This window comes from Hirundo rustica, chromosome 12 (genome assembly GCF_015227805.2).
Source record: "Hirundo rustica isolate bHirRus1 chromosome 12, bHirRus1.pri.v3, whole genome shotgun sequence".
Taxonomy (NCBI): domain Eukaryota; kingdom Metazoa; phylum Chordata; class Aves; order Passeriformes; family Hirundinidae; genus Hirundo; species Hirundo rustica.
The window spans coordinates 1,920,951-1,946,521 of NC_053461.1; the positions used below are offsets into that span (position 1 = coordinate 1,920,951).

At 40.9% G+C, this 25,571-nt stretch overlaps 1 protein-coding gene across 3 annotated transcripts; it reads left to right on the forward strand.

Moving 5' to 3' along the window:
• The first annotated feature begins 587 nt into the window (after window positions 1-587).
• ARHGEF3 (Rho guanine nucleotide exchange factor 3) lies at window positions 588-24,756 on the forward strand. Of its 3 annotated transcripts, none has more exons than XM_040076375.2 (10): window positions 588-708; window positions 11,028-11,135; window positions 16,840-17,010; window positions 18,394-18,456; window positions 18,740-18,836; window positions 18,938-19,014; window positions 20,355-20,612; window positions 20,778-20,948; window positions 21,968-22,154; window positions 23,039-24,756. In XM_040076375.2, exons 1-10 carry the CDS (start codon window positions 613-615, stop codon window positions 23,359-23,361), a joined length of 1,551 nt encoding a protein of 516 aa, XP_039932309.1. In that variant the 5' UTR covers window positions 588-612; the 3' UTR covers window positions 23,362-24,756. The 3 variants fall into 3 exon arrangements, with proteins under 3 accessions (XP_039932309.1, XP_039932310.1, XP_039932307.1); XM_040076376.2 differs by lacking the exon at window positions 588-708 and adding an exon at window positions 9,562-10,163; XM_040076373.1 differs by lacking the exon at window positions 588-708 and adding an exon at window positions 10,117-10,242.
• The last annotated feature ends 815 nt before the right edge of the window (window positions 24,757-25,571 follow it).

Here is a 25,571-nt window from a genome sequence, read left to right on the forward strand (position 1 = left end):
AAACACAAGAAACAAACTCCAGCTTGCCAGACAGGAAAAAAGCAGCAATATGGATAGGAGGAGGGAAAAAAAAAGAAAAAAGAAAAAAGAGAAGCGTGCTGGGGAGGGAGTAAAAGCAATGCTCTGTGTTGTGGCATCCGTAACACGATGCAGATTGCCGCTCTGATCCGCGGCAGCGCACTGAACGCAGGGACCACTGCCGTGCGCAGGTCTGGAATCCTGTCCGGATTTGGGTCTGTGCCCCTGGGGACCGCTGCCAGTCGTGCCCTCCTGCGGGACACTGGGCCGCCAGAGCAGCGGCCGCTCCCGCGGTCCCTCCGCGGGAAGCACACGGTTGCCGCGCCCGTGCGCCCTTAACGCCGCGGCAGCGAGAAGGGGAACGCAGGGCGAGCCCAGAGGCGCTCGTTCCGCCCCGGGGCCGCGGAGCGGAGGGTGTGGGGGGCCCGGACCCCGCCCCTCCGCCCGGGCCCCGCCGGCGCCGCGCCGCGCTGCCGCAGTTGGCCCGGGGCCGCGGGTGATGCGCTCCGAGGCGCGGCGCTGCCGGGGGCCGGGCGCGGCCGCTGCTCGCCCGCCGCTCGCTCGCAGCCCCAGAGCGCTGCTCCCGCAGCCACCATGGTGGCCAAGGATTATCCCTTCTACCTGTCCGCCAAGAGGACAAATTTCGCCTTGGAAGCGCAGACGGCGCCCGGCCCGGCTAAAGAGACCGAGGTACTGCTGACGCGGTTGCAACTTGATTTTTCTTTATTGTGTGACCCGTATCGCGTCGGGGAAAAGTGATGTGCTTTGGGAACAGGCTGCAGTGCGTGGATAACCGTTTTGTTTAGGCATCCTTTACTGCCTTCTCTAGGTATTCACCTTTCTTTTGGAATAAAGCAAGAAAGAGAATCTGGATTTTTGTCATCTGTCGCGTTAGGAAAATTAATCTTTAAAACAGCCGATTGAGACGTACCAGTTTTACATAAGTAGCTTAAAGAGATTTAGTTGTATTTTATTCCAGGAGTAAGCATTACTTACAAATTGTTAAACTTACGTAGGAACTGGAAGGGAATCAGTAAAATGGTGTCTTGAAGCATTAAGACACTGTTTACATTAACTGTCCTTTCCTCATCACCATAATCAAAAATTAATCTGATGTACAGTTAACTGAAAATCCTGCTCTATCAGCAGATTGACTGCTCTGTTTCTTAAAAAGCATGGAAGCCTTTCAAGCGACATTAAAAATCTTATTTACTAGCTCAAATTCAGCAATGTTCATGAAAACCTTGATTATTTGATACTTTAGGTTAATGTTTGTTTGTGTTCAGGAAAAAAACAGTGACATTAAGGATTCTGACTGCTCTGGAGGAAGGAAGAACATTTATCTGAAAGTTTTTATTACTTAAATATATAGTTTCTTTATTAATCTTGTTTGCTGAGTAAGCTGAAGATAGCATATTAAGTTGGGTTCATTTAATACATCTCCATCAAAGATTAATTACCTCCTCACTTGAATAAGTCTAAAGTAAAAGTAACATAAGCCCAGTGACCTTATTTAATTATGATGCTTAAGCTAAGAACTGAGATGATGCTGCCTTCTTGCTTTTCAGTGTACTTTTATGTAGAGAGACCTAATTATTGAGGTTAAGAGAAGTGGAATTCTTTCCTGCTTTGTTTTTTTTTTTTGAAAAGTAACACCCTGAGTGTGTGTGTATGCATCTACAGAAAACACAAGCTGTTAGGTACTAAATGCTTTTATCAAGGGTACTGATATTAACGATAATATGAAAGAAACATGGTTTTAGCCTTTACTGCATGAAAGGGTTTTTTGTGAATTAATAGAATGTTCAGATCTGAAGAGTTAGAGTGTTGCTCTATTGCAGTTAGGAAGAGCAGCTTGATTATAATCAAATGCCAAAGAGAAAGACTCAATGAAAGCTGAGAGCATGAGGAAGTATTGAGTAACAGATGTGATAAATCAAAATTGTAACATGCAAACAGCTTGTGTTTTATACAAATAAAAAAAATGCGTACTTGTGCTTTCGGGCTGTTTTCTGAGGGTAGGATGGTATTCCAGCTTTCTGAGAAAGAAACTTTTAAATATCCTGTCTTAGGAGGGTAAGACCACCCACTACTCCAGAAAATTAATTAAGAAAGCAGAAATAAAAGCTACTCTTTGGGAAAGGCATTATAAGGATTGGTGTATGCAGCCTGTTTCTTTGGAGTTTGTATGGGGGAAAAATCCTTAAGCTCTAACATTAAGCTGTTCTTTCAGCTTTTAGTATTTACAAGGGGAGTGAAAGCTGTTGGGTGCCTTCTCCTACAGCTGGGTGTTACTGTAGCAGAGCACTCCGGTGTCAGGCATGGGCGTTTCTGCCTTTGCAAAAGCGAGTTTCATTCTATTTATTAACATGTGACATTGGTTGATTTTTTTAATAACTCAAATTGTGCATAAATGTTGGTATGTTCAGATCAGAACAGATTTTCTGCTATATAGATGTTTTGAGGAGCAAGTCAGTGGCAGAAAAGAAAACTGAGGTTTTCTTCTCCCGGCTCTTTCTTTAAGCTACACTAGCTCCCTTGGCATAAACTCCGTGGAAAGTTGCACAGTCACAAAACAACGACAAATGAAATTTCCGATATATATGTAAACACTAAAATCTGGATTCTGATAAAAAGCTATTGTTCTAGTCCGAGTCCATTTATCATAGTTCTTTTTAAGTGCGCTTTAAGGGCAGCAAACCACTGCAGAACCTGAGTTAATATGGCAAACACTCCAAGGTCTTTACTTGCATGATTACATGCCCCACACAAAATCCTGTATTACAACTCTAGAATTGTAGAACCACCTAGAGGTGGTGGGTTCTTCCTAACTTTTTTACATTTCAAACCCAGAAACAATTAATGAAATTTGAAACTTGCTTGCTCTAAGTTTTAAAAATCCCCCCACTTTTCCCGATGAGAAACAGCATTTTCCATGTTTCACTGGTTAAAGTGATCCCCTGTCACCCCTGCTAAGGCCAATAGTCAGTCCGTGGGGCAGCAGGTGAGAGTGAGCACTCACAGCCACAGACTGAGGTTTAAAGCTCTGAACACGAAGTCATGGGAAGGAACTCCCAGATTCCTCAGAGTAAGGCTGTCCTGTTCTGCCATACAGTATCCAACACAGTGCCTGGATTTAGGCTCCGAAAACCGCAGCAAACTGCTGCTCTCTGCATCTCCAGTGTGTTGTGTGTCTGCTTAGGGCTCTTAGAGTGCAGAATCTCAGACCTCTGAGGCTGGGCTGTTTGCAGCCTGTCTTTTGCTGTCTCCTGCCTCCCTCCCAGCCCCGGTGTGAAGGAGCCCTGGGCTGCCTGGTGCTCAGGACGGGGTTTATTTGGCATGGGGAGTGCAGGACACGGAATGTGAAGGGGAACCCACGGCCTCTAGGTCGTGGCACATCATTGACAGGAGAATCAGGCGTGGAGCCAGAGGGAGAGGGGCCAGAAGATTATGAGATAAACTCCCAAGTCATGAATTTTCTTTGATCTTCCTAAATGTATGTATTTCATTTTAATGAAATATTCGCAAGTTGCAGTTTTAACATATTTCAGGTAAGTTCATGTGCAGTGTAGCTGGAAACGTATCAAACCCCTGCACTTGGAATTGTTGCTCTGTTTTGCTTAATGGCAATGTGAAACAAACAGCATGCCTTTATTTTTCCATTCAGTAAATCACTGTATGATATCTGCTGGTTAACTGGCAGTCCAGGTTAATATCCAGTTGGTTCCACAATGGAAATGGTCTTAGGTTGCCTGTGCAAGCAGCTTCTAATGAGAGGAAATGCAGAATTTATTCAACCCTACATTAGTTGGGTTTTTCAGAGTTTTTGTTGCTTGTGTTAATTCACCTCAGTGTGAGGTTCTTCTGTTAATTTGCCTTCATTTCCTAACTCCTGATAGATATATTGATTTCTGGATATTGCAGTCAAGATTGCTGGGTGCAACTTGTGCTTACGCTGCTGGCACTTGAGTGCTTCTGTCCTGCCTGTGGCAATCGAAATCTGAGCTCCTAAGGGTGGGGACCAAGAGAGCAGCCTGTATGCGCCCAGGAGGCAATTTCTGATAACACATGGTGGGACAGCATAATGCAAACATCACTGCTGTGTTTGACCAGGAATATTTCACCACTTCCCTAAATGGCTCTTCACTGCACCCCAGCTATCATTTCAGGTTCTTTTCTTTGTAGTGCTGCGATGAAAACAAAATGTCTCTGGATTTTCCTTTGTTTTCTTGCTGATTTTGAGGAGACTGACAGAGGAGGAATAACAAACCTCTTCCTGCTACCATCAGGGAGTGCAGGTGCATGAGACCATGTGGATTTCAAGGAAAATTGTGTCACCAATGCACACGCTTTATTGTATGATCAAGTTGCTTTTCTGTAAATTTACTAAAATTGCTTAATAAATTCTCGAGTTGCTAGCAGTTTTGGTAGTGGGATGCCTCTCCCAGGTTTTAGGATGGACTCATGTGGATTATTTAGTTACCTTTATACAACACTGAACTATACTTAGAGCTGCTTTAGAGTCATCTACTTTGTTTTTCTTGACCATACGCCTCAGTTCTAGAAGAAGCAATGTTCTATAATTTCCCAGTCAGAATCTTTCGAAGATACTATGAAGCAAAGACAAATTCTCTGCTGTTTCGGTATAAAAACCCAGTCTTTTTCATGCCAAAATCAATTGAGAATGTTGTTCTGGTTTTAGACTTGCTTTGCTCTGAAGGTACATAAAGCTTGAGATACTTGGTTTAATTTATGTTTAGGTTAAAGTGTTTGCCGTGTTGAGGACTGTTGTAATAGAGGCTGCCTTTTCTATTTTAACCTTTTTTTGTTTTGTTTTGTTTTTTTATCCTGCTGTAGGTTAAATACTGACAACATCCTGTGGAACAGAGCTTGAATGTGGTGTTTTTTTATTAAACTCCAAGTTTTGGGGGCATTTATTAGAGCTGTTTAATCTGAGGCCAATTTAACTAGTAGCAGACTAACAGAAATAATATTGTTGGGCTTCCTGCCATGACAAATGTTGACTTACCCGTATAAAGTTGACTGAAAACTAATAACCTTTAAAGTATGGAAACATTTAAGGCGTATGGAAATACAGCCAGTTACATGAAATCTGAAACAGAGTGGTTCTGTTTGAGTTTCCTGGCACTGCTTGTGAATTAGGTTTGAAACAAAGGTTACTGTACTGTTTCAATTTATAGTGTCTTCTAATTATTACACTGTTAACACTCTTGGGACTAATTTAAGTTAAAACTTTTTTTCCCTAATGAATACTCCCATAGCACAGAATGAATGCTTTGGATGTCTGTTGGTCCTGATCCACATCAAAAAAGGAATAATTGTAACCGATGTGGTTTTTTTTTTTTAATAAAATGTTAAGCAAGGTAGCTACCTTAAATTCAGAATTACTGCTGTAAATGTCTCAGAACTTGCTGAACTCCAGTAAGCTGAGATTCTGACAGGCACTGGCACTTTCAGCCACTTAGTTTGGGGGTTGAGAGAAGGTGAGTTGCCTGTTGAAGGTTAAAGGTAAACAGGATAGATTCTACTATTCTAAAATGCTAAGTTGCTGTAACAGTTTTCACACAGCACTTCTTTTCTGGGCCGGGTAAAAACCGCTGTAAATTTCTTTTGTCGAGTTTGGTTTTAAATACAATCAGAAAAATCCACACAATATCCTGGTCACAGTGGTGCAGCAGACATAGGAATAATGGCCCCGCAGGGAAACATTTTCCCTTGTTTGTCGGATTCAGCACCAATCCTGACATGGAGATGGTTGTTGAAGCTGCTGATAAGACATGGGAGAGTCAGGTGGAAAAACAATCAGAGCAGCAGTGAACATAATTTGCTCTCCACTGGCAGGAAATCAGTGGCTAAGCCCTTGAGGGGCGCAGAGTGGAAGAATTTTGGAGTGGGGTACTGGAGCAAGTGAAGACCTTTTATATGGCACCTAGGCTACAATTCAGCATGTGTTATCCAGCTCATTGGGTCCGAGGTTCTTGGGGCAATATGGAGGGAATCTGGCCTCATTCTTTTTGTTTCCTTTCTTTCTGTTTGTTAGGAATTGAAAAGCAGTCTTTTGCTAGAGTAATTTATCCACCAAAGTGTGAGAATTAAGCTGGAGGTGGTCTTGAATGGTAATGTATCAAAAACTGCTTGATACAGTTCAATGGGTTTAACTCATTCTGCTTTGAACTTTGGGAATATTCCATTCTCTACATATACCGGTAAAAGAGTGGGTGTTTTTTGGTGTTTTTTTTTATGAAGAGCACCAAAGTATTACCTTCTTCCCCTAAACAGCCTTCTAGAAGCTTTCATATCTATGTAGTGTGTTCTTGGATACAACATAACCAATTATTAGGGGCCAGTTCACTAATGAAGAAGTAGAAATGGTATGAACTTAGCTGTCAGTGCATTGGAGCCAATGTAAGTGCCTAATTCTTCATGGGATCTTCTGCTTTAACACTCTTCCCTGGCTGTTCCAGTGCTCAGCTTGCCCGGGGAGCAGGTGCAGTGTGCTGAGAGTCAGGCTCTTTAAATGGTAACCTGTGTTTGGGTCTGTGCCTCAGACCCAAAATAATGATACAAAAGTTACCTTGTTGTCAGGAAGCTGTCATTTTAAAATGACCTTTTCGCAGTTTAGAAGGCAAGACTCAGACCTGCAAGGCGAAAAAACTTAAATTTTACTGAAAAGGGAGCTGGCAGCTGTTTGTCTCCTCAGTGTGGCTTCCCAGTAGTGCTGCAGTTGGAGCAGAACGCTGCATTTTCCTGCTCTCCCACAGCAGAAGCATCGTTTTTTGAGAGTTCCACATTAAAAGATAGAGCTTTCCTTGCTTACTCAGTAGTCTAAACCATTGGGTTAGAGTTTAATATATAGTAGATATAGAAGACACTGGAGATACAATTGTACCTATACATAAAGGCTAAATCAGAATGAAGAAGCAATTGGAAGCACTGGGTCCTTCATGCCTAATTGGAGGCGTGGCATCTTTGAACTTTCTTGTCTGATAGCTTCCCATCTTAAATTGGTGATAATCACTGATTATGCTATGGTGATTAGTCTTTCTTCTTACTGATTCTCCAGAAAAGTATATTAGAAGAAAGAAAGACATAGTAGGTGTTTGACATGTTCGTTGTCTGGTTTTCAGAACCATCCATATTTTGGACACAGATTTGCTGCTTTTGTCAGTTTGTTCACAGTTCCAAGTTCTTTCTGGGGCTGCATGTATTCACGGTATTTGCAGCTTAATTATTTTTCTCTCTGAATTCAAATGTTACCGAAGTCATCTTGAGTTCAAATGTACAGCTCCCTCCAAAAGCCATCTGCTCATTGTTCCAGCCTAGTCAGGTATTAATTTGACTTCAGTTGACTGTTCAGCCTTTGAAGTTCCTGCACTCATGTTTCCCTCAGCTTTATTTAGCCTTATATCAAATTTAAAGCCCTGTCAGATTCATGTTACTTGTTCACATATACCAGCTCCACATTTTGGAAACTCTGCCAAACTGTAGTCTGGGCCTTTTTTTTTTTTTTTTTTTTTTAAAAAAAACTTCCCGTATTGCTTTGGCAAACCTTCATAACTCTGAAAATACAGTCTAACATGCAATAATTTGAAAATTCTGAAATAGTGTTGTTTTGTTGTTGTTGTTGTTGTTTTTTTTTTGTTTTTTTTTTTTTTGTTGGTTTTTTTTTTGTTGGTGTTGTTGTTTTGCCTTTTTTTTTTTTTAAATACCAATCATAATGGCTTTAAGAGGTCAGGCAGCACATTGTAGCTCCTGAATTTTTTGTCATAACTTGGCCCGGTTCCCAGTCTGGACAGGTGGTGGTTGCTGCAAATGCATCCAGCCTCTAAATCCTGCCTCTCCATCCCCTCTAAATTCCCTGAGCTGTGGGGGGAAGGCAGGAGGAGAGGACGAGTGATGACTTTGGCAGCTTCTGGGCACACTCAGCACAGACCCGGAGTGTGACACGATTCCAGCAGAGCACGGTGTCCTCACTGCAGCCTCCTCACCCTGGCAGGCACAGCTCACAGTCATCCCCCAAAGGATTCTATGGTTGTGGGACTTCTGGTTAACTGGAAAATTTGAGAGTTTTCAGAGACAAATTAGTGAAATAATGAACGCATTGGACTAATGTGCAAGTGCAGATTCTGGTCAGCGCCTCTGGGTAAAGCGGGACAGTTCACACAGTCTCCTCTTTCCGTTTGTTTTGTTGGCTGTGATGAGCAGAGTCCTTGATGAGAAAGACACCCAACTTGCCCTTGAGTGTGGAGTTTTTCCCTGTCCGGATTGTTGACCTCAGCAGTTTGTTGAGCTTCTCTGCAGTGCTGGTTTGGAGCGGTGACACAGCCTGAGAATGAGGGTGCTGATGGAAGGGGAGGCAGAGGCAGAATGGATGTAGACAGTACAGCAGAAACCCTGTGATCAAATGTGTAGCAGTTTCAGAATTACTGTCTGACAGCTGTGGAATTGCTCCGCTAGTTCTATATTTTCATTGCACAGTCAAAGCCTTATTAGTACAAACTCCGTTTTTCTACAGTAGAAAGGGCGACTCAGTGCTGATGGCTTTTGTTGTGAGACTTCTCTGAATAAAATGACACCTGGAACTCTAAGATTTGATGAGTTTTCACTTCCAAGGCAGTATCTTAACCTACCGCACAGTTTCTAATGAAGGGGAAAATAATGTTGGGATTGTTCAGGAAAGCTTTGCTCATACTTAAGAATTTACGATTAACAGGATTTTCCTTCAGAACTCATTGGTAAAGGTGTAAAGTCTCAGGCTTCTGAAGTTATCTGAAGTAATGTTGTTTGAGAGACTCCTGTAATAATGCTGATTTCTTTCCATTAAATGGAATTCTAAATTTGGACTGTATATTTAATTGTTCTGAATTCTGGCCAGAATTCGATGTGAAATCAGAACGCGATAGATTGCATGAGTAATTCAAGGTGGGGCGCTGACACAGAAGGGTGGGACTGCAGTTATCTGACCTGCCTTTGCCTGTTGGCACAGAGGTGGCCTCTAGTGGCTCACAGCAAGAGCTTCCAGAAGATCTCGGTGGTGGTAGACGGTGGCTGAAACTCTGCTTGGAGTTAATCTTTAAAATCGGTTTCTGTTTTCAGTGAGGTTTTGCGTTACGAACATTAGTAAAAAATAAACTGCCTTAGCATTTTTCTCCTTGAAATGGATGGGGGCAACGGATACCAGAAGAGATACAGCATAAAGAAGGAGCAATAATTTCTATTAATCCAATCCTCCTATTGCTGTCCATTGGGCTAGGGTGCTGATGCCCAGGTGCCCCGTGCTGCTGGCACCCAGTGCTGCTGGCCTGGCAGTGCCCACCTGGCCAGGGCTCCAGTCCTGGCACTGCAGTGCAGCACTGTCAGCAGGTTCCTGGCCACCTACCGGGCTCTGGGCACCAGCACTCGGGAAAATCAGAAACCAAAACCAGCTCATGCTTGTGCCACCAGTCAGAGAAGAATTGCACTGGAATCTCAAAGATTTTTCCTCTTTTTTGGGGAGTGGGGGAGGGTGGGATGCTGCTGCTGGAGATGAGTATGCGTGTGGTGCTGCAATGATGAAAAAAGAAAACAGTCCTTCTGAAACCTGCCTCAAAGACACGGATGCTGAAAAGGAAGGGTTATGAACAACAGTGCAGTGATGAAGATAAGGATTTAACTTGCTTTAGACTGCTACAGTTCGTTAATGCCGGCTGTCATGTGTGATGGAATACATTATTTTTGCTAGAGGGTTAAACACTTTGCTGCTAATTTCAGCTGGCTTCTGTGGATTTCCAGGTCTGCCTGCTGAGAAGTAAATTAAATATGTAGCTGCTTCTCACCTTTCCTCTGTTGCTGCACTAATGGAAGAGATTTTTTCTTGCCAGTAGTACAGATGGTGATCATCGCTGCTGAGATTTATTATTATTCGTATCAAAAAGGATGACAAATCTGCATTATTTCCAGAAGGATTTATGTTTTTGAAGGCAAGGAGAATAGGCATGCTTCATTTTCTTAAAGCCATGTCCAGACAATTGGAGGCACAGCAAACCTACACAAACTTTATAAGCATGGCTGAAAAAGAAAGGTGAACTGCTTTAGGATGTCCTTGAAATATGGTGTTGGATGGGTTTTTTAACCTCACTTGGAAGGTTTGGCTCTTTTTCTGTTGCCTTTTGCATGTGCTGTTCGAGATCCATTAAATGTCAGATGGAGGTTAGGAAGCCAAGGGTAACTGTTCTATTTTTATGTATTTATAATCTGTGTTACGATTTCTGTCAATTGTTTAAAAAAATATATATGTCTGCAGGATAACTGGCATATTATTTTGGTTATATGTTACTTTGAGTGCTGTTGTGCTGTTAAAATATATATGAAAAAAAACCCCCACATTGAATTGATTACTTTATGGTAGATTTTGTTTAATTTTCCTTTATATTTTATGCAACTAATAAGTGTATGTGAGCACATTATTAACGTGTTTGCCTGTATATGTAAGTATTTTCATAAGAACATGCATTGAAAGACAATTAAGAGAGAATTCTGTCTAAATTATATGTTCTGGAAGAAAATACATTTAACTGAATAGAGTCAAATGCTGACAGTGCCAGAAGCAAGGGCACAGGCAGAATTGTTTATATTTGAAAGTACTCCTTTCAGTGAGAATATCATAACATGCATTAGCTGCAGAGCACTGCTGAAAATTTGTCTGCTAAGAACGAGTTAAAATAATCAAATTATTTTCTCTTTCTTTACCTTCCACGCCAGCTTCTCCATCATAACATTTTTCAGCTGTTTCCAGGACCTGGATGTACCAGCCAAGGGCAATCTGTCACTGCCAGCATTTGAAACTGCTTTTGTTTATTTACTGCCCTAATTGCAGACCAGGTTTGCAAACACCCTTGCTACAACAGCTTTTTTAAGGAAAATCAGCAGAGCTGTTAACAATCTCTATCTGATTATGCTCACACTGCCCTTTCTTTCTTTCTTTCCTTGCCCTCCTCCCTGTGCTGCAGGAGCCCAGTAACAAACGGGTCAAGCCCCTTTCCAGAGTCACATCCCTGGCCAGCCTCCTCCCTCCGGTGCGAGCCACTCCACTGAAGCGCTTCAGCCAGAGTCTGCAGGTAACGGCGCAATTCCTGCTGCTCCCATGCAGCTGCAGCTCCTTCCAGGCTCCCTGGGAGCAGGGCTGCACACGGACACCTGCCAGAGTCTGCAGGTAACGGCGCAATTCCTGCTGCTCCCATGCAGCTGCAGCTCCTTCCAGGCTCCCTGGGAGCAGGGCTGCACACGGACACCTGCCAGAGTCTGCAGGTAACGGCGCAATTCCTGCTGCTCCCATGCAGCTGCAGCTCCTTCCAGGCTCCCTGGGAGCAGGGCTGCACACGGGCACCTGCCAGAGTCTGCAGGTAACGGCGCAATTCCTGCTGCTCCCATGCAGCTGCAGCTCCTTCCAGGCTCCCTGGGAGCAGGGCTGCACACGGACACCTGCCAGAGTCTGCAGGTAACGGCGCAATTCCTGCTGCTCCCATGCAGCTGCAGCTCCTTCCAGGCTCCCTGGGAGCAGGGCTGCACACGGGCACCTGCCAGAGTCTGCAGGTAACGGCGCAATTCCTGCTGCTCCCATGCAGCTGCAGCTCCTTCCAGGCTCCCTGGGAGCAGGGCTGCACGCAGACACCTGCCAGAGTCTGCAGGTAACGGCGCAATTCCTGCTGCTCCCATGCAGCTGCAGCTCCTTCCAGGCTCCCTGGGAGCAGGGCTGCACGCAGACACCTGCCAGAGTCTGCAGGTAACGGCGCAATTCCTGCTGCTCCCATGCAGCTGCAGCTCCTTCCAGGCTCCCTGGGAGCAGGGCTGCACGCGGACACCTGCCAGAGTCTGCAGGTAACGGCGCAATTCCTGCTGCTCCCATGCAGCTGCAGCTCCTTCCAGGCTCCCTGGGAGCAGGGCTGCATGCGGACACCTGCCAGAGTCTGCAGGTAACAGCGCAATTCCTGCTGCTCCCATGCAGCTGCAGCTCCTTCCAGGCTCCCTGGGAGCAGGGCTGCATGCGGACACCTGCCACTGACGTGCCAAACAGGCTCAGGAACCTCGTCAGCACAAGGTCACTCAACTCTCACCCTGGAGAAAACCGCTTCTCTGTCCTTTCACTTACTGCTAAGAAAAAAGTTGAACCTGGAGCATATAAAAATTCTTTACCTAAGGGATTACGGTTGTTTTTTAAATTGGATGAAGAGAATATTCCGTAATGCTTTCTCTTCGTGTTGGTTGGTTTCTTTGAAAGTGTTATTTTTGGTGTAGTCGGTCAGGTAGGACTGTTAAATTTCCTTTGACCTTACCTAAACAAAAGAGTTGGTGAACAGTCGGAAATTTCCAAGTCATTTTCTGGAGGTGATGGTGAAAATTAATAAAGGGCAAACTAATTTTAAATGCGGTTTCTGTGTTACAGACTCGGTGTGTAGTACTGAACATACTTGGAGACTAATGAAACTTTAGTTTATAAAGCATTTGTACCTTCAGACACAGAGATGGCAAAGTACTGGAGTGCTCAGTTCCTAACTGCAGTGACAGCTGGGAGCTGCAGCACTGCTCTGGGTCTGGCCCAGAAAGCCACTGTTCCCTCTTTAAAAGAGTTATTGTAAGAAGGCATGTAAAAGATTTAAATAAAATTACTTAGCAAACTTAATTTCTTTGAGAAGAGCTGTAAAAGTAACTTGAATGTGTTAGAAGTATTCCTTAATCAAAGTTGCCTAAATGAGAGCTTTACTGAAGTTACCTGTTAAGGAGGAAAGAAATAAAACTTCAGATTCGTTTGAGAAATAAAAAAGCATGGGAAAGAGCTCTGTTTTTCTGTAGTTGTAACTAGCTGGAAAGTGGATATTACAGGGCTTTCTGACATTGGTTTTCCTGTCTGTGGTTCCTGTGATGTGGAAAGTGCAGATTTCTGCTCGGGGTTGGAGGATCAGCCAAACGTCTGCACCCCCCAGCCTGGCTCAGCGCAGGTGTGGTCTGTGTGACTTGAGCAGAGCTGCTGTATCCACCCCCTGGGCTCTGGGAATCTCCTGCAGACCCTGCCCCAGGGGAAACTGGCCCAGCTCTGCAAGGGCCACATCAGTTCCAGCAGTGAGAAGTGTGGAGAATGGTTTAATTTTTGGCTAAACTGCTGCTGCTTCCCTTTGCATGGCCTTAGGCAGCTGTTGGCCTCATTTGGGTACCTGTGCTATTGTTCTGCAGTGAAAGCCTCTGGGACTGCGCAAGGCAGCATCCACAACTATATTGTATTTAATAAAGCTGTTTCAGACTGACCAAAAAAACTATCCTTTCATGTATGCAGTAGCAGCTTCCTGAAATGAGAGCTCTATTAATGTGTTTCAGGATAAATCTTGTCAAAAATAGGAGGGAAAATAATGCCTTTGTTGTAAGTCCTACTGTTGCAAGCGTTTCTGTTTTGCTCTGCTCATACTAACCATAAGAATAGATTTTAATTAGCAGATTAAAGAGTGATGTTATTTATGCCATCTCTACATGCTTGAAGGAGCTGTGATGAGAAATCAGCTTCTATGTTCTCCAGATCCTGCTTGTGATGTCCTACTGAAATCCTACTTCTTATCTGATTTTCTCAATAAGTATAGAGCAGGGACAAAAGAAACTGACCTTGTGCTCAGGTGTCCCATTTGGAATTACTTAGAAACATTCTGGGAAGTACATATAGCTATTTCACTTTATTTTGTCCTATGTATAGCTATATTATGTATAGCTGTCCCTGTGTCTTGAGAACAGTATAGGTTTCTTTTCATCGTGTGATCTCCTGTAAAAAAGAAAAAAAAAAAAGAGTTGGTTTTTCTTACTGGGTGAACTTTCATGTATCTTCATTGTTATTTCAGTCAAACCCCATGTTTCTTCTTGCATTGCTGCTAGATGTTCTGTGTCTAAAATGAAGAAAACTACTGTCATCACCACAATGCGCAGAACAAATTCCTTCCCCTGGAAGAAAACAAAACAAAGTCAACAGAGCATCCATCTAAAAAAACCACTCCAACAGCATCAGTAAAAGCAATTAAAAAATTCTGAGATTCCTCTATGGCATTTCAAACAAACCTTCTTAGATATTCTTCTAAATGGAAGATACATGTAAGAGGAAAAAACAAAAAGCTTATTGTGTATAATTTTCCTTACCTCTGTACATGTGACTTCCACTTTCCATTAATGGACTTGCAGCATGCAGCATGAGGAGAAACATTTCTGCCTGGGATTTGTGTAGGGTTTTTTTTAAGATAAGTTCTTAGCAACTTTTCATGTTTTGCATATCTTATTGATTATAGAGGTATTTGATTTTTTTTTTTTTTTTTGTGTATACTTCATTTTATTCCAATTTCCCACTCATTTTCAATGCTTTTTAAATAAGGTTTCCAAGTGAAAGATATTTGAAGTCTTCCAGGTTTTCTTTCTGCGCCTTTCTTTTGTTGTTGTTGTTTGGTTTTGCAATTGACTGTTTGTAGTCATTCTGTTTCTGTCATGTAGGGCAGTGTAAAGCAGCTGACTACTAAAAATGCTGTTAGCTCCATCTCTGCCTGTGGAGCTGCAGGAGAGCTAATGCTAAACAGGTATTTTTACTTGTTAATCCACCTGGGAAGCCAGTTTATTTCATAGCTGTATTTTCAGTCTCCATCAAGCTGGACTAATAATTACGATGATCTGCCTGGTCTTCTTCACAGCTGTGCTGCTTGGCTTAGAGCAGAAAATAGGATCAGAAAAAGAACTGCAGCTGATGCTGAAGAGAGAAATTGAAGTTTGGCTGGCTTCCTCTGCAACTTCAGTTTTCATCAGTGTGTCTTGAATTCAAGTAGAGAGTCCAAATTACTTTTTATCTATCTTAGGACACCAAAAATTTCTAAAAACCCTCAAGAAGAAAAGTTGTTTTAATACCAGTTCTGAATGCCAGGGCTTTGACTATGGCTGTTGCCCAACACATGAAGCTGTTTGCTTTACTGCAGCTCTGATTAAAGGTTGTTAATTAATGCAATAAATTATTGGTAACACATAAACCCTTCAAGAAACAGTCTTATAACAGCCAGGCAAATCTGTTGCCTCCAGAGAAATATGGTAAACATAATGTGGGGTTGTGGATGGATTTTTTTTTCCCCCAGCTCCTTTAGTTTTTAGAATGATGTGAAAATTTTAATCATCCCACAGGGCCATAGTTTTTAAACAGCATGTGGGACATGTGTTTTTAAGGAAGCCAGAAACCAGGAAGATACTTTTAAAAGACTGGAGATGTAGAAATGCTCTTTTGACATTCCCGCAGTTCCTTCATGGGATTCTATCACAACTGATTTTTTTTTTTTTACTGTTATTATATTTTTAGTTTTTCCTTCTCGACAAGTACAAAGCAAAGATAGCATCAGAGTATCTTCAAACTTGTTTTTAGCATTTTTTGATAGAACTTCAGTTTAGGGCTCTATTCCACTACTAAATTACCTCAGTCCTGTGTCTCTTATTAAGCCAGGTACACTTTGGATGGTTAATGAAAAGGCTGATGTATGACAGAAATCAATTAAATATATACTTATTGTGTCTAGGTAGCAAGGATGCTAAGCAAACAGGATTTTGGGGAGTTTGGTTTATTGAGAATTAAATTAATTGGAGAATTCTCCTGCAGCAGAGAGGAACATTCTGTCAGTGCATATGAAAGGTCACTTTTCCCAAAATACTGCCTAATTTGAGTTTGCTCCATGATTCCTCATCATAACAACTGTAAATTAAACACGTCATTTCATGTGTGGCTTTTTCCTTAACTCTTGAAGGAAAACTAGCATCTGACATGCAAAGTTTTGGAAGAGGGGTTTGTGTGTGTGTTTATTGTTAAGGTCTTTGTCAATTCCAAGTACAACTCAGAAAGGCTTCTGTTAAAAGACAGATTCTTTATTTATATCATGTCTTCTGATATGGTAAAAACATAGTATTTGTAGGCTCTGTTTGCATTTCATGGGTTCTCATCTTCAGAGAAAAATTTCAAAATTGTCTTTTGTATATGCTTTCAGTCTGGGAATTGAAAGAGTTTATCTTGTTTTAAATATTCTTACCCAAGGCAATTGAAAGATGATTTTGTTATGTAAGGCATGTTTTAAATAACAATAGAAATGTAGAGTATTTCAACTATGTGAAATAGTTTAAGCATTTCAGAGGTATGATCTTAAAAAGAAGCCTCTCATTTTAATGAAGCAAGAAAGAAACCTTTTCAAAATAGAATAGTAAGAGCATAAAGTATCCATTCTTAGCATGAAATCTTTCTAAGAGTTTACAGGCAATTAGAACTCTCAAGTCTTTCCTAAAATTGAAATTGGCTTTATTGAAGTGCAGCACCAGACCACATAGTAGACACAAAGATGCTGGTACACACTCGGTAGAGTGTCTAATATTTGCATTAATTCTAAATTTTTGATGAGGCAGATGTGAAACGTACGAGTAATTCCCTCCTGTTCACCGAATTCTCTGTATTTGATCACTTCTGTTCGTGTGGTGTGCTGCACCATTGTGCGTTATCCCTGTTTACACTCTTGGTGCTTGTTGTATGGGAAAGCATTCCAGAAGTTTCTATGTGGACAGAGTTCACTGCAGGAATGGAAGCCCTGCCCTTCCACGAGGATGGGTTAAAATAATTTTTCTCACATTCCCGGTACTAAATGTCGCTATGAGGTTCAAAGTCAAAACTAATCCGAGAACATTTGTTGTACTGAACCACGTATATGAATTGCTTAGAAAACGAGAAGGGTGATGGTGGAACGTGAAACTGCCGTAACATAAACCCAATGAATTGTCTCTTGCCAGCGGTCCATCAGCTTCCGCAGCGAGAGTCGCCCCGACCTGTTCAGCCCACGGCCGTGGGCTCGAAATGCAGCCCCTGCTAACAGCAAGAGGAGAGACAGCAAGCTGTGGAGCGAGACCTTCGATGTCTGTGTCAATCACATGCTGACAGCCAAGGAAATCAAGCGGCAAGAGGTATAGATACAGATACGGATATGGATATATATGGGTTTTAACTGTAAATTTTATGTTCAAAGTCGCCTTTAAAGCGTAGAGCTGGGAATGCTCGTGGGCATTGGGCTAGCACTCGATGTCCTGCACTTAAAATGTGTCACCACCTCCACTAGGAGCAGAATTCCATCTCTAGTCTTTATGACTCAAGCTAGATTAATGGATCCTTTGTAAAAACCAGCTCGTCATATTTCCTCAACGAACGCGGAGTTACTGAGATATATTGTCTTGTGATTGGCTGCGTGTGAGTATGAGTTCTGTTTGACACTTTCTGTAGTCACGGTTGTTCTTTTGGTGTTTCGTTTCGTTGTTCTAGCAATGTGAGGTGAGCCTGCCGTGCCAGGAACAGGTGTTCCTCAGGTGATACACGCACACAAAAATGCACCATCATTTCCCTTTTGGAAAAGACTGTCTTTGAGGAAGTTTCCAGAGCTAGAAAGGTGACACACTGATGGAAAGATGTGTCTTCCAAAGCAAAAAAGAATCATGCCAGTTGTTTAAATGTGTTCAGACAAGACAAAGTCTAAACAGTTCATATTATAGTCAACACAGAGCTCCTTCAGATTCAAGATATTTTTATTTGCTGAAGAAATTCCTAGCGGTATCACCAAAGCTCATAACAATCTCCCTGAGAATATTTCAGGGACTGAGTCATAAATCAAACAGTAGTGTCAAGCGTTTCTTGTGCAAATTTTAACGTTGGACAGGAATTCGTAGGAAATTAATTTGTAACTGAGAACTTCAAAGGCAGCTTACTGAAAAATAAACTGTACAAACTGTTTGTTGCCGTGCTGTGTGCTTTGCTGGGACATGCTGCCCGTGGGCTGCAAACCTGGCGGGAATGTGTGTTCCTGAGCCCCAGGAATCTGCTCCAGCTGGGGGTGGGCTTCCATGGTTTATACTGGTTGAAAGCCTTGCTTGTAAAGCAAGGAATTCTAGCCCCAAATGTCCTTAACTCTTACTGAACCCCAGTCCAAGGAGGAAATCATGCAGTAAGTTAATAACAATGGGGGTTTGATAAACCAGTGAATTTAGGGTGGTGTTATTTTTAATCTGCCGGCTTTAAAGTCTCAAATGTGCTTTAAGAGGAATAACACATCCCTTTGGAAAAAAAATTCTTTGTCTCTCTGAGATAAGCTTTTAATGAACATTCCAGTGTAACTTTTAAAAAAAACCATGCACTTGATTCTGTAGTTACAGAATAAAGCCTTACTTTATTTCTGCAGATTTAGCAGAGAAATGGTGTTGCATGCTGTTAAAACAGCTGTTCAAAATACATCATCAACCCAGGAAGTGGAGCATAGATTAAATAAAGATATTTTCTAATATTTGTGTCTGTTTTTACAGGCTATCTTTGAACTTTCCCAGGGAGAAGAAGACTTGATAGAAGATCTGAAGTTGGCAAAAAAGGCATGTTTAAAAAAACAAAGCCAAAACTAAGCTACAACAAAGAGCACTAATTGGTTCATAACACATTTAAATTTATCTTTGTTTTTTATTATTGCTAAGACAGTAAAGGAGGAAAAAATCCAAAGCATATTTCAATCTCTCCATTCTTTCTGAGACACTTAAGTGCCTTTTTTTTCTTTTTTAATATGAAATTGATAGTTTAATATATGGTTATGGAGCTCAAAGGGAGCACTAAACTCTTTAATTAATTTTGCAGCCAACAAACATTTGTTTTTCTTTTCAGGCTTATCATGACCCAATGCTTAAGCTTTCCATAATGACAGAGCAAGAGCTGAACCAAATTTTTGGAACACTGGACTCTCTAATTCCTCTGCATGAAGGTAACACTCAAACAGTCTTTGTCTGCATAATTATAGCACGTAGATTTGAAGTCAAGTTTATTAAAGTGAGGTTTCTCTTCTTTTTTTCTATTAACTCCCAGATCTTCTTAGGCGACTCCAAGAAGTCAGGAAACCTGATGGATCCACGGATCATGTCGGCCACATCCTCGTGGGCTGGGTAAGGCTGAGTTTATAATCAACTTTGGGACTTCAGTTTGGAGCTGTAATGTAGTTTTTCTCGGACAATTTCCTTTCTATAATGTGTCAAAAAGATATTCTCAAAATACTTTTAAAATGTAAGGCAACTGTTTAGAGACACAAGAGAATATTTTCTCTTTTCAGAGATATTCCGTGAAAATATTTAGACTGGGATATTTTTAAAGAAGCTTTTATTGTTTGGGAGTTGAACACTAATTAATATACTTTAAATAAAAATCAAGAGTCAGACTAGAGTTTTTATTAGGTGGGTCCTGTAGGAATCTGCCTCTGTTTCTGTTCTGCTTTCCTTGGAAAGTCAGACGGGGATACAAGAGAGATGTTGCTGCCGCATAAAAGATAAAGTGGAAAGGTTCCCTTAAAATAGCTTTTGTTAGTTTTGTTGATAGAATTGTTCATTGTAATCAAAAGGAGATATTTTTGGTTTTAGATATGTGAGAAGTATGCTTCTAAGTAAATGTAAGTAATAAAATCTAGCAGGAAAGAAAGGCTTGAAATTTTTAAGGAATTTAGTAATGATATTTAGCAGCTCTATGTGAAAGTGTGGCCTATGGTCAACAAGGGAAGCATTATTTAATGTATATAATGCAAATAGTTAATGATAAATGATTTGTGAATGTCAAAATAATCTCCAATTTCTTTGCGTAAAGTAATTTAAAGTATATTTCCTGATGTGTGTGGGACATCAGTGAACTCTTGGTTTAAATATATTTAAGTTTAATTTCCTCTTTTGCAAGATTTTGCATATTTAGGTGTTAATACAGCAGGTTTTGTAAATGTATATATTGCTCTAATCAACAGACAAGTTATTTTTTTCTTCAGATTTTTTTATATATATATATATATATATATATATATATATATACAGTTTTGTCATCTTAGTTTTGTCAAGGTTCCTGAGGGCAATATCAAAGCTGGATTGTAGAAAAGGCCAGGTTTGGGAATACTCGTTCCTAGACTTTTATTTCCATTCATAATTAAAGCCAGGCTTCTGTGTACAATGTTGTCTGCACTAAATAGCGCTCAGTCTTAAGTAATTTATATTTTTAATGCTTTGCAATAGTAACGGAGATCTGCAGGATCTGAGTGATGAACAAGTGCTTTTAAATTACTGAAATGTTGAACAAGGTAGTTCTGAGGACCCTTGTACAGACTGTTATTTATTGGAAACATTACATCAATCAGCTGTGGATAAATCTCCAGCTAAAAGAGTCTCAGCATGAATTCCGATGTCCTGAGTCACCTGAACGTTTCAGTGCAGGAAATCTGCTGCAGCTATGGAATAATTAATTCTTTCCTCAGCTTCCATGCCTGAACTCCTACGACAGCTACTGCAGCAATCAAGTAGCAGCCAAAGCTTTATTGGATCACAAGAAACAAGATCACAGAGTGCAGGATTTCCTGCAGCGCTGCTTGGAGTCTCCTTTCAGCCGCAAGCTGGACCTTTGGAATTTCCTTGATATCCCCAGAAGCCGTTTGGTTAAATACCCGCTGCTGCTCAGAGAAATTCTGAGACACACACCAAATGATCATCCAGATCAACAGCATCTGGAAGAAGCTGTGAGTCGCTGTTGGGTTTGGGGTTTTTTAGGAGATTACAGCAGTTTTAGCTTATTAGTGAGTTAAGGGACGGTACACGAAATATAAATAAGCAAATATTTATATAAACAGCTGAATATCGGACTGTGTAATTAAAGTTCCTGGGTTTTCCTTGTGTTTCTGCAGATAAATATAATTCAGGGCATTGTGGCTGAAATCAACATAAAGACTGGTGAATCTGAATGCCAGTATTACAAAGAGAGACTTATTTATCTTGAAGAAGGCCAAAGGGATTCACTGATTGATAATTCACGTGCTGTGTGTTGTCATGGGGAACTGAAGAACAACAGGGGAGTGGTAAGGAATAAACATTTTGTCATAAATAACTTTAAAAGATATCTTCATTTTACATGACAGCTAAAAGAGCTGTGAGCACGCATAGAGAAGCATCGCTCTCTAATATATAGGAAATGGATAAATATTAATTATTATATATAGCACTAATCTTTTTTTGTTAGTAGTTAAGTATCTGTATAGGGAGATAATAAGATTATATGTATCCTTGTCTCTTATGGAGCCTAACAGTATCCTGGATAAATTGTAAATCTGACCAATTTCAATACTTGCAGGAAAAAACCCCAAATTTCTGGTCTCAGAGATGTGATATAAAAAGAACGCACAAAAATTTCTATAAAGAACGCACAAAATGTACCAACAAATTTTAAATTTGTCAAAGGCTGTAGTTTTTCACAATGCTTTACTTGATTCTTTGTTGAGATGAAGGTTAATTTATTGACCAGAGAAATCTGGTACCTTGAATTGCAGTCTCTGGGACACTGCACTACTGATAAGTTTCACAATCTGAGCTTTCAGTTAAAAATAAAAGAAAAACAACAACAAAAAAGAGATTATATTAGTAGAAGAGAATTTAATCTTTCCTAGATTTTTCCCCCTCAGTGCTAAATAGAACTTTTGAATGGGCGAACAATGAAAAAAAATCTTTTTTTCATTACTGACACTAATGGAAGTATGACACTTAGGATACTTATGGAAGTAGATAAAACTCAAGAGAAAATTTATTTTAAAAAGCAACAAAGTAAGCAGCGTGTTTTTTCCGCTCTGGAGCTGCTTCTGCGGAGCATGTTTATGCATACAGTGGATGGAAGGGTCATGTTTCACCACGCAGCTGAGACGGGAAGGTGAAGCACGTGCTGTTTCCTGGCTCACCTGATGAAGGTCAGGCAGGTACTTCAGGACCTAATTAGCAGGAAGAAACTGCCGATTTTCATCCTTCTGCTGAACTTCATTTGTTCCATTTGGTTTAACGATTTCTCAAGAAAGGAATAATGCTGCGTCATCTGCTAATCTTTTACCAGAAACTGCACGTCTTCCTCTTTGAGGAGGTGCTGGTGATCACTCGGGCCGTGACCCAGAGCACCCACCTGTGCTACCAGCTGTACCGGCAGCCCATGCCCGTCAGGGAGCTGGTGCTGGAGGACCTGCAGGACGGGGAGGTGCGCCTGGGTGGATCCATACGTGGAGCGTTCAGCAACAACGAGAGAAGTATGATATGACAGCTCCTTGTGTTTGCTCACTTTAAGATAGCTGCCAATGCAACATCAGAATGATCTCCCTAAAACTTATCTCCATCCAACATAGTGAATTTTGTTTCAGGCTTGTTTATTATGTTCTAAGCTGTTTCTTATAGATTCTTTCTCAAAGCTCGCTATATTGATAATAGAATTTCTCCACACTCCTGCTCCTGTACTGCATTGAGGAGGGGAGAACGTAGAGACTGTAGTGGCAAAACTGCAAAGTTATAAGCAAGTGTATTTTGAGATCTTGAGCTTCAGCTGTTTTGCCTTTCCTGCCACTGATTGCATAACTCTTTAAGCTGGCAGATACTGCAGTATTCAGGGTCAAGACTGCAGCTATTCATGGTTATGTCCTTCCAGTTAAGTATATTGTGAAGATGCTTTTTCTATTGCAAGGGTCCGTTAAATCGCATCTGGTCAGAACTTCAAGGGCTTTTTGTATGTATCCACTGTATTAGTGAAGCAAATGGAAGAGATGGGGCAGTCTTTGGCTGGCATAAGGGTGCTGCGTTCAGTGAAGGTTCTGGAAGTCCGCTTTGCAGAGCAGAGGCATTAAAGTGTGGGACAAGCCTTAATCTTGCTGATTCACTTTAAGCTTTATGGATAGCTCATGCGTGGCAGAACCAATGTTATTTAATCCAGCAGTATGAAGTTATTAGAAGTGTTTGTGGTGTTCTGCGGTCTTCTCCCAGAACCAAGGAGATACCTAGACTCTTCTCTTTGGTCTCACGTGGTCTTGTCCGACCTTAAGGCCAAGAAAGTGCAGATTCTCTTACTTAAATATACTCTTTGATTATAAAATCCGTTTTCAGCCAAAGCATTCAAGGGTTTGATATGTATTGTTTCTTTCAGTCAAGAACTTCTTTAGAGTCAGCTTCAAAAATGGATCCCAAAGCCAGACTCACTGTCTCCAAGCCAATGACTCCTTCAACAAGCAGCAGTGGCTGAACTGCATCCGGCAGGCCAAGGAGAGGGCCGCGTGTGCGGGCAGGGCTGGCGGGCTGGCGGCGCCTGTCCTTGTGTCCCCCGGCGGCCGCGGAGCGCCCCAGGGAGACGCTGCCCCGGAGCAGATGGAGCAGTCGGACTGCGAGTCCGACTGCAGCATGGACACCGGCGAGCACGTGGAGCAGGCCAGCGCCTGCGAGAGCCACAGGCAAACAGAAACCAACGTTTGACAAAAACTTCCGGTTCGTGGGAGGAAAATCTCTTTCTTACCCGTACAGTGTTTGCATTCCATGCACGGAACCGTTCGGAGAAGCACTTTTAGGATCCTTTTTGTGACGATGTCAATTTGTACCTGTGAGTGTCGTACTGTAAGTGCCCAAATGTATAAGCTGGAATCTCTTGCGACTCATGTCCTGTGGTTATATCCCATAAACACCCAAGGCGGATGAAAGAGGTACTTGACCAGTTATTCTCAATGTCCTGCTGTAAACAGAATCTCTAAACTGCTGTTTGTATATGCATTACGTAAATAACCTTTTCCTGATTTTTAAGTTCTTTGTTGGCCCTTTAAAGGGGCGGCTGAAGATGTGGACTCAATATGGAATTTCAGGATGGGTATCGAGATAATAAGTTTTCTTAAAGGCACGGAAAGAAAAAAGTCGTTTCTTGGAACAAAAAAGAAAACTATCTTGCAATAACCTATCCAAACTCCTGTGGTATTAAATCAACAAGGACTATAAACAGTGGGCCATGGAAACAGGGACTCTTTAGGGATTTATTTTTCAAAATGAAGCACTGCCCTAAGATCCAGAGGCCAAACTTCCTAAAATCTGGAGGTTTCAAATGGTCAGCATAGTAAGATGGTGTATTTTTCAAAGCATGTAATGCTAAAAATAATCAACTGAAAAAACACAACCAAACCTTTACAGTCAGCACTGAGTTAAATGAAATGCTGAGAATACTGGATGTTTGTAAATAAGCTGGTAATTTGCTTTCAGTGCCCTATATATGTATTATCACAAACAATAAGAATGGAAAGGAGCTTTTGCTTGTGAATAGGCCCTCTTCAGCATTTTGCACTCCACTGACTTCCACTGTTGGTTTTAAGCACCACTAATGTTAAAACATTTAATTTTCTGTAAATGTCTGTTTACAATTACATGTAGTTGGTTTTTAAAAATAAGTGATGATTTTCTATAAATGGTGCTCTACAAATACCATGTGGGATTATGTAGAGAGAGATTAAACAAAAAAGGGAATTGTTTGTCCTTTAGGATGTATTACATCCTTTTTACTTTCCTTAAGTTTTGTGTTAAGAGTTTTTGTTGCATTGAATTTCGAACTGTAATTGGAAATGTTACTGTGTTTTCTGGTGGCTGATTTAAGCTACTCATTATGATGAGAAGCAGATGAGTCACTTAAATGCAGTCTAAAACACATAGTTGAGCATCCTGTTATTTTTCAGGAATCCCTGGGTAGTATTTTATTTCTTACTGTAAGAAATAATGCCAGTGCTATATGGAAAGCTATGAAAATGATGTACTACAAATTTTTAATGATTCTTGGTATTACACAAGATAATCTGTGCAAAGTACTTGTAACAACAAAAGTAGAAAAATTCCTAAGTTATTGCCAAATTGTTTTTTTTGTGTGTTCTACAAGTTTACATAAAATTTGCTAAGTATCTTACATATATATATGCTGATGTGCATTACAGAAATCAGTGTGACAAGATGGTAAACAATATAAAACAAGGTATTTTAATTTTTTTAAAAAATGGCATTTTTACCCTATAGAACATATTTCTGTATTTATAGTTTTTCAAAAAAAAAAAAAAAAAAAAGAAATTTCATTTCTGTTTCAGGCTTTGTAATTTATTTCAACTGCTTCATTCTTAGAGCTGAATGAGTACGCCAGTGAAGATGAAAGGAAAAGTCTGCAAAAGAAAAGGCATAGGGAAGCTATTCAGAAAAAATGTTGAAAAAGAGCAAAAAGCATGTAAAATGTTCAGCTAGAGGAGAAAGAATGAATGTGTGTATTGACTTTTTTTTTTTTTTTTTTTTTTTAATAATGGCCTTAATCTTTTCTGGAAGCATTTCAAATAAATTACATTAAACCATTTTGGTTTTTGGTTGGTTGGTTGTGCAAGAAGACTACAAAAAGATTTCAATGATATATGCAGTGGGGCTTTAATGTAAGTGATCTAAGCTCATATTTTGTTTCTTATAAAGTGGTAAATATTTGGATTTAATTTGCTAAACACACAGTAGTAACAGAAGTCACTGCACTCAATTCACCACATTCCCCAAAGTTCCTGTATGACATAATTAATTTAGTAAGTAGGTGGAACAAAAATTTACTGTCTTGTCATCAGTTTTTCTCTCATAATTCCTTGTGGGTCACAGCTGAAATGATTTATTTTGGGGTATGCAGAAGCCAC